Raw genomic sequence first — 14,227 nt, forward strand, 5'->3', positions numbered from 1 at the left:
TAATTCAACACTTACATCAATAGTATCTAATTTTCTTGTGTTTATAGCACGTGAAAAACACAATATAATCTGTCATTTTGTATCTACATGTTTTATTACTTAATTAATTTGTATATTTACCATAAAATAATAACTATATTTACTGAAAACCAAGAAATTTAAAATATTTTAAATTAACAAACATTACGTATTTCACAAAAATATCAATGATTTTATTAAATATAAAAGGCGAGTTGCCTTAATGTATCCCGATCACTTATATCGCATATATTAACGTGTCCAAATATTCCATATCGTCCTTAAATTATCAATAAAGTATTACATTACAGGCTAAAAAATCCAATAATTGAGCCTTAATTTCTAATTTTAATTTTAATCTTATGTCTTAATATGAAGAAAATTACTTTTTTACTTTTCCAGCTGTTCCATATAACAGAGGGAAAGTGTGGCGATCGGTCAAAACATGACCAAGATTTTTATATTTTTAGACTCAGGAGACCTTGAAACGTAAAGAAAGGCAAATAAAAGTTGGGGTTTTTTTTTCTGTATGTGTGGATGTTAGTGTGTGTGTATGGAGGGGAGATACAGTTTTGTTAGTCCAATTTAAAGCTAGATAACTCCTATGCTTTTCGTCGAAAAGTTTTGAAATTTTGTAGGAGATTCGGGTATTACGGGAATTGATGTTATTTAATTTTGGTGGCTAACGGTAGAGGGGGAGGAAGATAGAGAGAGGATTACGTGTCATATCACAAGTGGAATCGGACTTTTTGATTTTAATTTTATTACCGGGAAAGTTACTCAACTCGTTGCTGGATTTCTACAACTAGTGTACAGTGTATTATGTCTTCATATCATAATTGTTATCATCAAGAAAAAATTCATCAATATGGCGAGAAGAGACAAATTTTTAAAAAACAAATATAGGGACTATTCTCGAGTAATTAGTGCCTTATAAAAACATTGTTTTACGAATGTCATTTAACAAAAATTTTGGAATTTTGGAACATATTTATTCATGTGATATATATACTTAAATTAAAAAAGATAGAAATTTTCTCAAATACAATAAAATTTTATTTTTTTCTTGACATTTTTACAGAAAATGTTAAACATAAACACAATTGTAACACTGGAATATAACTTTTTATTTACAAACGCTAAATACAATAATTCAAAATAATTTTATATTAAAAACGTTCTAATAAACATGAATCCTAACACTTACAGGGTAGAATAGTATTTTAGGTGTACCAGTTCTTGTCATTTAATTTTCATGAAAATTTTTTCTAACTCTATAGTCTGAATTGAATTCTTATCATAAGAAGTAGTCAACATTACATTTTAAAATATAGATTAATTTAATCTATCTATTCAAATGAGAATATCAGTTTATTAGTCAATTTAAAGCTCGCATTAATCGATTAATTAATGTTAAATTTGTTTTCTTACTATTAACTTAGTTTTGACATTTTTATTGAAACTTTATTTAAAATTGTCTGTGACTATCGACCGATCTAAAGTTAACCGACAATACTTGGTATCTTTAGATCGCGATTACTTGATTTTAAAACATTTTTGTTTTAATATTGAATCGTAGCCCATTTATGAGAAAAAATATTGAATTCGATGTACTTAAAATAATTACCACAGAAATATAGAAAGTTTTATAAGTTTTTAACTGTCCACATTGTAATGTTCTATTGTCTTGAAAATAGGATATGATCCTTTCTCACCAGTCTTAACTATGAATCCATCCAATAAACCATTCCAAATTTTCCCAGACAAAGCGCTATACATTACGGAGAACTCATCCTGTTTGCTTATTAGACTGCCCCTATGAAACCATAGCTCTTTAGGAGATTTAGGCACGTGGGAATATAAGGCAAGCCTCTGAGGTGGTTTCTTCCAAGCATACAAATATTCAACATCTAACGAATGTACTCTGTTGGAAGCATCGGGTTGAATACTATGCATTAATTCGTATGCCAAACGACAAAACTGAAAACACATTTTAATATGTAAATACATTTCTTGAGAAGACAAAGAAATTATAAAATAAAAATATTTAAAAAGTTATTTAATAACATAAAAGTCATTTTATTGATAATATTTAAAGCAATATGAATTAATAATTAACCCTTATTTGTTAATTATTTTTCTACTTTTAATCTCTAGTTCTGATTCCAAACAGTTTTTATTCGAAAAGATTTTGATAATTACATATCAATATATGGGGAAAAATAAAACAGGTATCAGTCTTTTAAGCGTGTAAGTTTTGAAAGAATGTGATTATATAGGAAATATAAGTAACAGATTATTTTTAACTCTCGCAATCCTTAATGAAAGTATTATTTATTAAAATCTTACGAACTAGTTGTGATTTACAATTAAATGTTACAATATAGATTAGAATAACTTATTTTATGTTTTTTTTTACTTACCCCAGATGAAAAAGTACATATTAAAAAATCACAGTTTGCTAATAAGAATATATCTATTAAAGATCCCCATGCAGACGAATTGGTATAACGACTTTTCATGTTATATGCTAAATCTGCATTTTCAGAGAAACTGAGGCAGGTAAATCGCTGATATCTAGGATTGAGAAAAACACTGATTTTAGAAATAAAATACACATTTATTACTATTTTTATTCAAGGTATAAAATAACTATGCAATTGTATTATAAATATAACGTATTCATAGATATTAGGTAACTATACCATATTTCGTCTATTCTAACTATTGTGCGATCCCGTGGACGATGCAATGGCCAACAAGAAAACAAACAGCCAAAAAGAAGCACCATCTATCGGGCCAAATACTGTAGGTAGGTGAATGTAGTATGGCAAGCGTACTGTGCTTTTGTGGTATAAGTTTAAAAACAGTGACAAATAGCGTGCCAAGAAAGTGGTGCCTATTTTTGCCCAATAGAGTAGGCGATATTAAGTGAACCAGATATTTGATCGGATCAGATCAAAAGACCAAGAAGAGCAAAACGCAATCAATACAATATAACAAAACGAAATTTATTCGACTGGAAAAATTAACAATACTTTGTGTTGTATGAAGAGCATTGTCTCCAGTCAGCGTTGTAAACTGAGCACCATACAAGAACGTCTTGGGACTTTCGATGGGTAAAAAAAAATGCCATTTACGCACGTTAAAGTTTACAGTACTATAATTATTGGCAAACAGAAACAAATGTTAATAATTTTTTTAATTTAAAATATATGCTCTCCACCTCATTTTAGCAGTGGCTTGCCCCTGTACATTATACCGTTAGCAACAGAGTCGTGCCGGTCATGCATCTAACACCTTTCAGAGGAAATTTTTGAATTGAAATAACGTGACTTCTAGTCAAAACCGGAAGTTCTTATATAGTTAATCGGGCCTCCAGCCATTAATCTTTCCATATCTGGTCTTGGCTTTCGTTTATCTAACTCTTTCTCGAGATTAAGAAAGAATAAACAGACAGACAGGTGGACGACAGTCAGAATTAATAGGCCTACAAGTTTTTTCAAATTACAGCCCAATAAACCAATTGTGTAAGCATCAAGGCAAAACGTACAAATATATTTTGTGAATATTTCCGGCTGGTGGAATATTTCGCTGCGCAAAACGTGCACTCCACGTACAGCTTGTCATTCGGTAACGGAATATTGGTCCCCACTGGTGTCAATCATGTGAAATTCTGCATCGGAAGAATGACTGCCTCTCGCGCTGTCATGTACTTGTCACTTTTTTCTGTTTCAGCACGGATTCGTCGCTCTCTTTTGTTCTTATGCAGCCTTTTGGGTACAACATATCGTTTAGCCTGTGCATGCGTCTTATCGTCGCAGAAGACTCGCCACAGGAGTACGTTCGCAAGTTCGTCTACTGGGGATATTAATGACGCTCATGGAGCGGAGTTCGAAACGACCGTTCCGTCGTATTTAACGCTCAATATTGCCAATTTGTTTATAAACATATGTCACCGTAATACGTTTCCGGATCCTCTTTTACATTAGACCCATTAGCTCAGGATCGACGATGCATGTTTTTTTTTTGTTTTTTAACCGGTCGTGTTGGTCGTTTTACAAATTGTATCGTTATTTTTGATGTTGTTACGATACCGATGATAACCGTCACAACCGAACGTATACTCCTTATGTCCTACCTCTCACAAACGGAAGTTTGCATTTCGTATAACCGTTCTAGGCGAAATTAGATACTTAGGCAAAATATGGTAGAGTTACGTTCAGGGATGGGGAGTCAGCAGAAAAATACGCGACTCCGACACTCCATCCCTGGTTACCTTATGTCAAATAGAATAGTATATAATTATTTTTCTGTGCACATATGCCTAATATTACTTCGAATTGCATTCTGTAATAACATTTGGATCATCAGTAGCAATGAACACTTTTCGCTCCAGTCGAGGATTATCCAATTCCTGGCGCTTATAATAGTCTTCGACGTGATACATATATTCGTGCAGGTCGTGGAATTTGGCTTCGTTATCTATCTTGTCTGTTCTTCTCACGTGAATTCTGAAAATATGAATTCTACGTCATATTAACTATATAAAACCAAACAAGATGAGAAAATGCGCAATACTACTAAGGCCTGACAATAATTGTTACTCCAAGATATCGGTCCGGTCTATGCATAACCGGATTACATTTACAATTTATTTCAAGCAAACCTTAAATAAATTTTGATACGCTCTTAATTAAATTGGCGTTTGCATAAATAGCATCGCAAGCATTTTCTATGAATCATTAGAAATATAAGATTTGTCATTTTCCGAAATCTCTAAAGTTAAATAAAATTCCTAGCAGTCTTCTGAATTAAATGGCATCAAATAAAATGTACCACTTTTGAAATTTGCAAATCTTTTCATAATATATATATATGTATGCCATTAGTTCAGAAGATTGCTAGAAATTTTATTTATTTATATATATTTACTATGTTAGACATTTATTTTACCTAAAGATATTTTTAAACATAATTTATAATGAAACGTAAATTCCTAATGACACTTCGTTGACATGCGAAACATAGGACTGCATATAGTTATCAATAAATATTTAATTCGTAATGATATCTTTTAGAAAACAAAGAAACTTACCCAACAATAGGAGAAGAAAACCCAATTAGTTTCTTCTTAGTTTTAAGATAACTTTCAAATGCTGCATTTGGTCTTAATAAATATCTTATAAATTGTCCGTACCACCAAACTAGCGGTTGATCGAAAAGATGGATCAACTGTAGTTTAAGATCAAGCGGAAGACGTCCTAAATCGGAACGAGCCTCATCATCTTTTAATAATGATTTAAAAATATTAGAAAATCACAGAATTTAAAATTTTTAAATAAAAAATTGTATAGATGAAATTTTCACTTGCCATTCTTTCCAGGCCACGGAGAGTTAGATATGTGAGATATATTCATATTTTGGCAAGTACGACTTAAAGACAGAAAAGCGCTTTCCCAACTTTTGATTTCGTAGTGCCAGTGGGATATATCCAAAACCATCATCATACCGCTATAATACGCTTTGATAAAACACCATAATACATCGTGTATGGAAGAAGCTAAGCCGTGAGGATTCGTCAAATTGCATAATAACACTTTGGAGATATGACATTGATCCGGATTCTGAACATAAGATAAGTTTACTACCAATTCCTCAATATATATAAGAAATAAAGATTTCTGAAATGTGGTAAACATCTACCTGCAATTTATCGATCCGGTTTTGAACAATTTCTCCTAATCTGAAAGCTTTTAATTTTCTATTCGAAGACCATCCTTCCATCTGTGACAAGCGATTCAGTTCATGCCAAATAATTCTATTCAATTATTAAAAGAATTAATAAATTTTTCGATCAACTATTTATAAAGTTTATTAATAAAATAATTACCTGTAATACTCCACTCCGCTTTCGTCTATATAATTTAAAAGTTTCTTTTCAATATCCTGAATATTTTGTGACTTTTGGAAATTGGTTAATTGCGAATGAATAAAGTACCACATGTTTCGTATTGTAAATACTAGATGACGCCACACGCTATACGTTTTGTTATAATAAAATTCGTCTAAACAAAAATTACAGATAAATTCTTGATAATTCATTTCTTTTCTTCTACATTTTTATGCCATACCCTTACCTTTATCGCTATTATATGTCGCACTTGCATCTTCACGAAATTCATTTCGTCTGAAACGAAAATAAGAAGCGAAATCGGATATTAATTAATATTATGACGTGTATAATTAATCGATATAATAATGAATTTGTGCGCTAAAATTGTACGAAAGATGTCAAATTATCTTAATTTGTTTAAATGGATTTCCATTAAATTTTTAGTTAACATATATAAGAGCTGCCAGAATATTTTCAAAAGAATTTTTAGAAATATTCTGGGGAAAAGTGAATCATCCAAGAAATATAAATCCAAATGTGTGGATTCTGTTACATAAAAATTAAAGGTTACAAGCTACAAGACAGATAATACAGATATCCATTGATTAACCCGTTAATTTATCCTCGATGTAACTACGTATATGAAAATCGCGTTAATCAACTTCGGTATCTATATTAAGTAAAAACAGCTCGAAATGCCGCGTAAATTAAAACTTCTGCCGCTTATATAAAGGGATTATCGCAACAAATTTCGTGCGTTATTCAAAACTTTGTTAAGCAAGGGATACCTGTACCTGTATCTTGTACCTTATACTTGCAGCATGTTACTAACTATAAGTAACTTTGTGCGATGCAAATTGCTTGCAATTGCAGCTTGTAACTTGCTACAAAACTTTCTATTCAACATATTTGTTCTAAAACTTGTAATACCTACAAGAATTTTATGCAACTGGGCCTAGTGTAAATATTATATTTTGTTTATTACGTAGTTATATAGTTATATTTCTTTTATTATTACGACTCAAAATACACGTTAAAAGTTCACTTTTAGATTTGTTATAAGACAGAGAAAATTGCTATTCATCAGCATTCGATTACGCTTACTAAAATATTACTATTATTTCTTTTACTTTGTAAAAGTTTTCTTTTATTGAAATTTTGACCGTGGTATTTAGTTAATTAATTAATTGTTTTTGTTAAATTAGCACCGAATTATTACGCTCAAATATATCTTTTGTATGAATCACAGACAGGAATAGCATAATATTGAAGAATACGGACCAAATGCACATATCTCGAAAATTTTGTACAGAAGTCAAAGTTATAATTAAAAATACATTGGTTTTACATGAAAAATAATATAGTCATATGTTGTATTAAATTTTTCAATTCGAAAAAGTTTTTCAAAGACTAGAAATGATTCGTTTTATAATAAGAAACAATCGAATCTGTTTTAACCAGAAACAGAATTGACGATAGACTTAAAACGAAGCATAGTAAACGATTGCATAGTAAACGAAGCATAGTTTCTGGATTGGTTGTTGTCGCTTTAAAGTATTTCATTGTTTATAATTATTAATTAATTTATAGTTAATTAAGATCAGTCGTAAAAATCCTTTTCTATATACAGTAATCCATATAATGACTTATCGAAAACTGATGTAAATTGTTTTATGTCGTATTTTTGATGCAGAAATATATTGAGCATGAAAATTTATTACGTTATGAATTAATCCAGATATAATAAAGATTTTTTAAAGCATCCTATAAATAAATATTTCTGCATTAATATTATATAATAGGCATTTTTTTGAAAAACTTCATACTCTACGTAGAGATAAAAAAGTTATTAAACGAAAAGAAATTTAAATTATAAATATATATATATATATAATATATATATATATATATATATTATAATATTATAATAACGGTATATATATATATATATATATATATTATATAAACCGTTATTATAATAAAAATTCTAATACTAGAATTTTTCGATAAATTATTTATAAGAAACATCTGGTAATAATGACTTTTTTAAACTAGTATTAAATTATGTTTTCAAGTGTTCGGATTTTTGAAATTTACAGTCATTCATTTATCATTTAAACGAATTATAATGTTATTGGGCTGCAATTTGAAAAAAAAGTAGACCTATAAATTTCCACTGTCGTCCTTTCGTCTGTCTTTCCTTAGGAGAAACCTTAGGGACAGAAGACTACGATTAACTATATACTGATTTTTGATGCAAATCGGAAGTCATGTTATTTCAATTCAAAAATTTTTCCTGAAAGGTGTTAGATAGATGACCGGCACAATTCTATTGTTAAAGGAAAAGTATGATGTGCAGGGGCAAGACACCACAGTACTAATTTGAGGTGGATAGCATATACTTTAAATTAAATTAAAAAAAAAAATATGATTAAAAATTGCAGCCCGGCGTTGTGACGATGACAATAAATAATTGCTTGTTATAGTATACTTTGAAAATAGAATGGTGAAATAACGAAGATCTTTTGTATCGAACAATTCCCTCCACATCTCTGATTCGGCATTTTCTATTTACAACGTTAAACCAGGTATCAATATCGACACGATTTCTGAATTTGTTCTTCACTTAACGAAACATCGAAAATATGTGAAATATTCATAAAGATATGTGGAACAAAGTGAAACTAGATAAGTCAAAGATTTTTCACCTAGTTTTATTTAATCCGAGAAAACTTCATCCAGATTCATCAACTGTAGGCTACATTCTTTGAAAAATATTTCCAATGATCTATCACAAGTCGTCACAAGCAATTGTAAAAATGAGTATATTTTAAAAAGTTTGGGTTTTTATTTATGTGATGCTATGGATCTTCTAAATTAGTTTTCGGAACATGCAAAGTCCGCGGACCACCAATTGGGAAAAACTGTTTTAGAGTGTAGATCGTGGGCTATTCATGCATATCTTCTGACCTCTTTTCACCAGATCAAATCTATCTTGGCTTCTTTGGAAGATAGTGGTACAATTTAAATTACAAATTCGTAGAGTGAATCAATACTTGTAGGCCTACATGACCTGATACATGAGGCCATGCAGAGAAGCCTTACATAAATTATCCTTCCCATTAATTTATAGTGTTTAGTCGCTTTCCTTTCAGTATTTTACCTGGAGAAAAATGTTTTTTATTAACTTTGTGACTCTCTACGACTTTATAATTTAAATTATGCTGCTTTCTTCATTGGAATCGAGATAGGATTTAGTCCTACGAGAAAGAGGTATGCATTGATGGTAGTGCGCCATTAAAGAGCCGGCTACCGATTATCCATAATCTCGTATACTTAGCTAATATGTAACAGAAGCAGCATATAGCTTGTTGCAATGTTTTTGTCTGAAACCTGTACAAGTTATATGTAACTTACATACAGTATTTTGGTATAGAGTGGCCACTAAGTCTCTTTACCATTTAAAACTTGACTAAATTTTTTGTTCGTTTATTGTCATGTAATTGATCTCCTTTTTCCGATTCGCAAGCACGGGCGTTTTTTATGGCTCTCTTTTTTCTATAACAGTTCTGAATACGTTTGGCTCCATCGATTTAACCTTTTTCTGAATGATGTCTTTAATCTATTACAAGGTTCGAAGCTTACTGACATATATGCTCAGAAAGGTAATCACAAAGAAAAACACTGCCGAATTGGTAATTGAAAAATGTGGGTACGTTCAATTTGACAACATCTTTGTCGAATTGGACGTATTCACCTATGTGCTCTGCGTTAGATCAACGGAGCGCAAGTTTAGAAATAAAATTCAAAGACTTTTTATGCTTTGCTACGTCGCCAATTTTTTATGACAAATTTCAAGTAAACAAATTTTTAAAATGTCAGACACTGAAAGAATATATAATAGCAAATATTTATTACATTTTTAAACGGTAAAGTGTCTAACAGGCCATTCTGTATGCATCATTTTCCCGGCTGTTATACATCAGAGAAGCTATTGTAAGTGATCAAATATGTAATTGATGTAATTGTATCAAACTACGAGTATAACGAATAAAATAATAGTAAAAAGACGCAATTTGTGCACTTACAGAATTGAATTATTTTTATCGCTGTACAGATTTAATTTATTTGAAAATGAACTGACCTAGTAAAAAATAATATTAAGCAATATATTCGATAAACTTGTTAAATTTATTTTACTACCTGACTGGTCGATGATATTGCATTCCTCGGTTGTCAGCAATTTTGATTCCTTTTACACTTTCGGACGCAATGAAAATAAAACACATTTTTCTAACTTTACTACAAGCTTTTAACTTTATAAAAGCAAATATTTGGTTTACTGAAATTTGATTTCGTCTATCAACATTCTCAAGCAATCACGTTAAACGACCTGTCTTATAAGACGTCTCTGAAGACGGACGACATTTCTGCATTTATTATTACATTATTCGGTTATAAAAATATACAAAATACAAAAAACACGCAATTACAGTAATTAACAAAATATATAACAATATACGACTTCTAAATGAAAAGTGACATTGCTTTCGTATATAATGCGACGGCAGAACTCGTTTTTAAATGGCGTATCAAAAATTATTTTGTGAGGATAATATTTCAATTATAAATACAATTGAACATTTTCTACAATATAATATAAATACTCTATTTATAACGAAATATTTTTTATAAATTATTGCAAATATTTAACCCGCTTTAAATTCCTTTTCGCTCAGAAATGTTTCTGTGTCACCGCTTTATATGTTTATGTATTATTGCTTTTATAACATTTTTCACAAATTATACATAATATGAAAAACGCTTTCTATGTAATTAATACGTTGAAGACAATTGAATTGTTTCAAATTAAAATGTTATAAATACGACAAAATAAAACGTTTAAAAATCTATTACTTACATTAATAAATTGTGATGATTTTCGAATTGGTTGCAGTGTTGACATTGTTCAGGAGTTTTCAGCAATTTCTTATTTTCAATAATAATAAGAAGAACTGCGATAAGATGGGTGAATATCAACAAAATCAGCAAAAATTGAGTGCCAAACATCTAAAAGAAAAGGATTCGTTCTATTAACTTAAGTGAAAAGTTTTACAGAAAAATGCAATAATAAACTCTCGTTTCGTTTCAATTAAGTCGATGCGATTTAATATATAAAAGCAATCTGTAATTCGGAAATGTTATTTTCGAATTTCGCTCATCTTGGTTAATTAAAAAAAAATTGCCTAAATTTTGCCTGTAAAGATAGTCATTAATTTAATAATTGCTCGCTATTATAGACGCACTGCAAATTAAATTTACAAAACTATCAACAATTATAGTAAAATCGAATAAGAGTTTTTTAAATCATACTTTAAATATTTATATGTTTATTTATATTCTGGTTTTTAGTACGAAGAATAAAATACGTTTATAAAAATACATCAAACGATTGAATTCTTCCAAAGTCAAACTTTAAGAAATTAATTAAAATTTTCTTACATCATTTCAGAATTCCATTTGAGAAATTAATTAAGTTTTTAAGCTAAAAACAATTACGCGATTTGGAAAATTACCCATAGATATAAAGTTGTAATTCCACTTCGGGATAACGTTTTTCTGCCGTTGGAAGAAAATCTGTCTTGAAATAAAAATTGTTTAGAGGCGATCGTTTGCCTCCAACGAAATCTTTTTTTTAAAACGACTCAATATAAATATAGAATATATTTAATCGATATCGACGAAGAAGTAGTTTTAATTTCTTCTTCGATTAAAGATTATTTAATTAATTTCATATCGATTTTATACTCTTATGTTGATTTTAAATCGAAATTCGTAATATTAAATACGTCATAACGGAATAAAATTTAAGCTAGTGTATCAGTAAATAGCTCTTACCTGGTAACCTTGCGAAGGACTGACTGGTGTTGTTACTAATGAATGGTGATATAGATGTGGATGACTGACTCGGTTTAATACTCATCCGCTAATCGACCTAAAACTTTTTTAACGCTATTGTATCATTCGTAAATAATCATTTCCTAAAATTTGCAAATAAATAAATAATATTTGACATTCGAAATATTTTTTGTTTACTCTTATGATTTTTTTCATTCAATTATAATTATTTTATATATAGGTACTAGCAGATATTCCCGAGCGAAAAGTAATAAGAACAAACATTGAAATTAAACCAGTATGAAAACATTTTGTTATTTTAGGCTAACTCAAATCAATAGCGTTATTTCAGCGGATCTTTCGAATTCAAAACAATACGGTATGGAATCCTTAATCACTGTTACGTGGATCTTTTAGCCCTTTCATTAATTGTTACGAAATGCTGACTTATAGAATGGTGCATTAATTTAAACTTAAATTATTACGTATTCAATGGTGTGAGTTGACGGGTGACCAGATATCCTGGTAGACATATTTTTAGTCGGTGAGTGAAAAATTTGGCCTAGATAGATCAACGCGTTTAGAAGTGTAGACGTTCTATTTTACACACGTATAAGTCATACATATGTATATGCTACCCGGAATCGAATTACACTGTTATATATGAATGTGCTAATTATTTTATCAAAAGTTAAATATCTGAGATTTAAATCATTCGGTCTTTTGTACAAACCAAACTGTATATTTTTTCCTCGCGAATTTTTTGCATTACTTGCATTCGATACTTTAATGTTATCTTGTAATAGAAGTCGATAGTTTTTATTCTTGTCGTATTTTTTGACTTGGATAATTTGTTTTTATTGAAAATGATATATTTCAAGTTTTTTTAATGATTCCGAAATACTCGGAAAAGCATTTTCGGTTTGAATTGTCAAAAATCGAGCAAATAGAAAAATATAATTGATGATTATTTTCAAATCGATATGCAAGTAAGAGATATTTTTATCGTTTGGAAATTTTTGGTTGGATAACTTATCTAACATAATATAAATGCTAAAATAATATAGAAGTAGCCTGGTATTGTATTTCGTTTCAAATGCTTTCGTTTGTATCTTTACTGTCCGCGTTTTATATAGAACATTCTTTATATTTTTAGCTATCTGCTTATGTTATTTTTTATTTTTTTATTCGACTATTCGTTACTACAATAAAACAAAAATATTAAAATGAAGAATTATGATGGTGCTGAATTGTGATAAAGCAATGTTATACAGATTGTGTTGGAAGTGCATCAATGGATCGTCGACCGGATTCTAAAATCTATTTTAGAAACGTTTTATGAGAAAATAAGGATATTTTTGAATAGACAACCTTCGCATTCGAGTGGCTTACGACTTACTTTAGATTCATGCAAATAAAAAGCAAAAGATTGATACGTATTTAAGTACTAGAATCTTTTGTAAGAAATATTTTCTATCGCTTCATTTCGTTTCATTATCTTCTTCCGTAATAGTTTTTTCCGTACAAGTTTTAAAAACAGAATAAATATTCTATTTTTTTGGATACGAAACAACACACAATAAAAGAAAATACCGCTCTTATGTAAAATGTTTTAAATTATTTTATAAATTTTTGATATGGATTTACGTCTGTACACGTGTTTATTCGAATGAGCTTGTCTATATTTGTTTGTCTCGTATGTACTACTTCTGTTCTAGTGTAGTTGCATAACAATATTGAATATTGACATGAAAATGTAATTTCCTGAAAGGAAACGAAATTCACAATATAATAATTATATTGTTTACTGGCAGGACGTTTGTTATAATCTATTCTATTTTTAATAAATTATTAAATTTCTGTGTGTTTTAAATAATATATAAGCTTTATATGGATTAACTTCGTCTTTGATCAGCTTATCAAACTATTGATATTTATTCTATGCTAATCGTCGTATAAAATTGTATTTAGCGATATTATATAAAATTAAATTAAAATTTATGTAAGGTTTCAATGATAGCATAGAAAATTGTTATATCGCCGATGTAAAATAAGTTGTATTTGATGTAAGAAACTGTTTTGTTACTGTTTGATTTCATTTTTTAATTTTATTTAGATTTTACACGTTTAAAATACATTTAAAATGGTTTAGAAGTACTGTACAAATTATAATTAGTTCGAGAAACCCAAATTTTATAATTATTAATGCACGATAACGAAAGAATTATTGATTAGGAAAAATAAAGTTTTATTTTATAACATTTTGTATACAATTTTCTATATTAAATTTAAAAGAGTGACGAACGTTGAAATGAAGAATAAGTTTTGCACTTAAAAAGTTTGCAGTGTTTTTAAAGTTCGATTTTTTATAGATTGATACCTCCTTGTATCTATAAATTATATATGTAAAGTGGT

General features: G+C 29.3%; 1 protein-coding gene across 1 annotated transcript; it reads right to left on the reverse strand.

Annotated features, from left to right (window-relative positions):
• Window positions 1-1,674: 1,674 nt before the first annotated feature.
• LOC136981380 (alpha-(1,6)-fucosyltransferase-like) lies at window positions 1,675-6,016 on the reverse strand. The gene is made up of 7 exons (XM_067277693.1): window positions 5,912-6,016; window positions 5,725-5,839; window positions 5,393-5,645; window positions 5,117-5,306; window positions 4,356-4,532; window positions 2,442-2,613; window positions 1,675-1,998 (listed from the first exon to the last, which is right to left on the reverse strand). Exons 2-7 carry the CDS (start codon window positions 5,803-5,805, stop codon window positions 1,675-1,677), a joined length of 1,197 nt encoding a protein of 398 aa, XP_067133794.1. The 5' UTR covers window positions 5,806-5,839; window positions 5,912-6,016.
• Window positions 6,017-14,227: the final 8,211 nt, after the last annotated feature.

This window comes from Centruroides vittatus, unplaced genomic scaffold, assembly GCF_030686945.1.
Source record: "Centruroides vittatus isolate TY-2023 unplaced genomic scaffold, ASM3068694v2 contig_754, whole genome shotgun sequence".
In the NCBI taxonomy this organism is placed as follows: Eukaryota; Metazoa; Arthropoda; class Arachnida; order Scorpiones; family Buthidae; genus Centruroides; species Centruroides vittatus.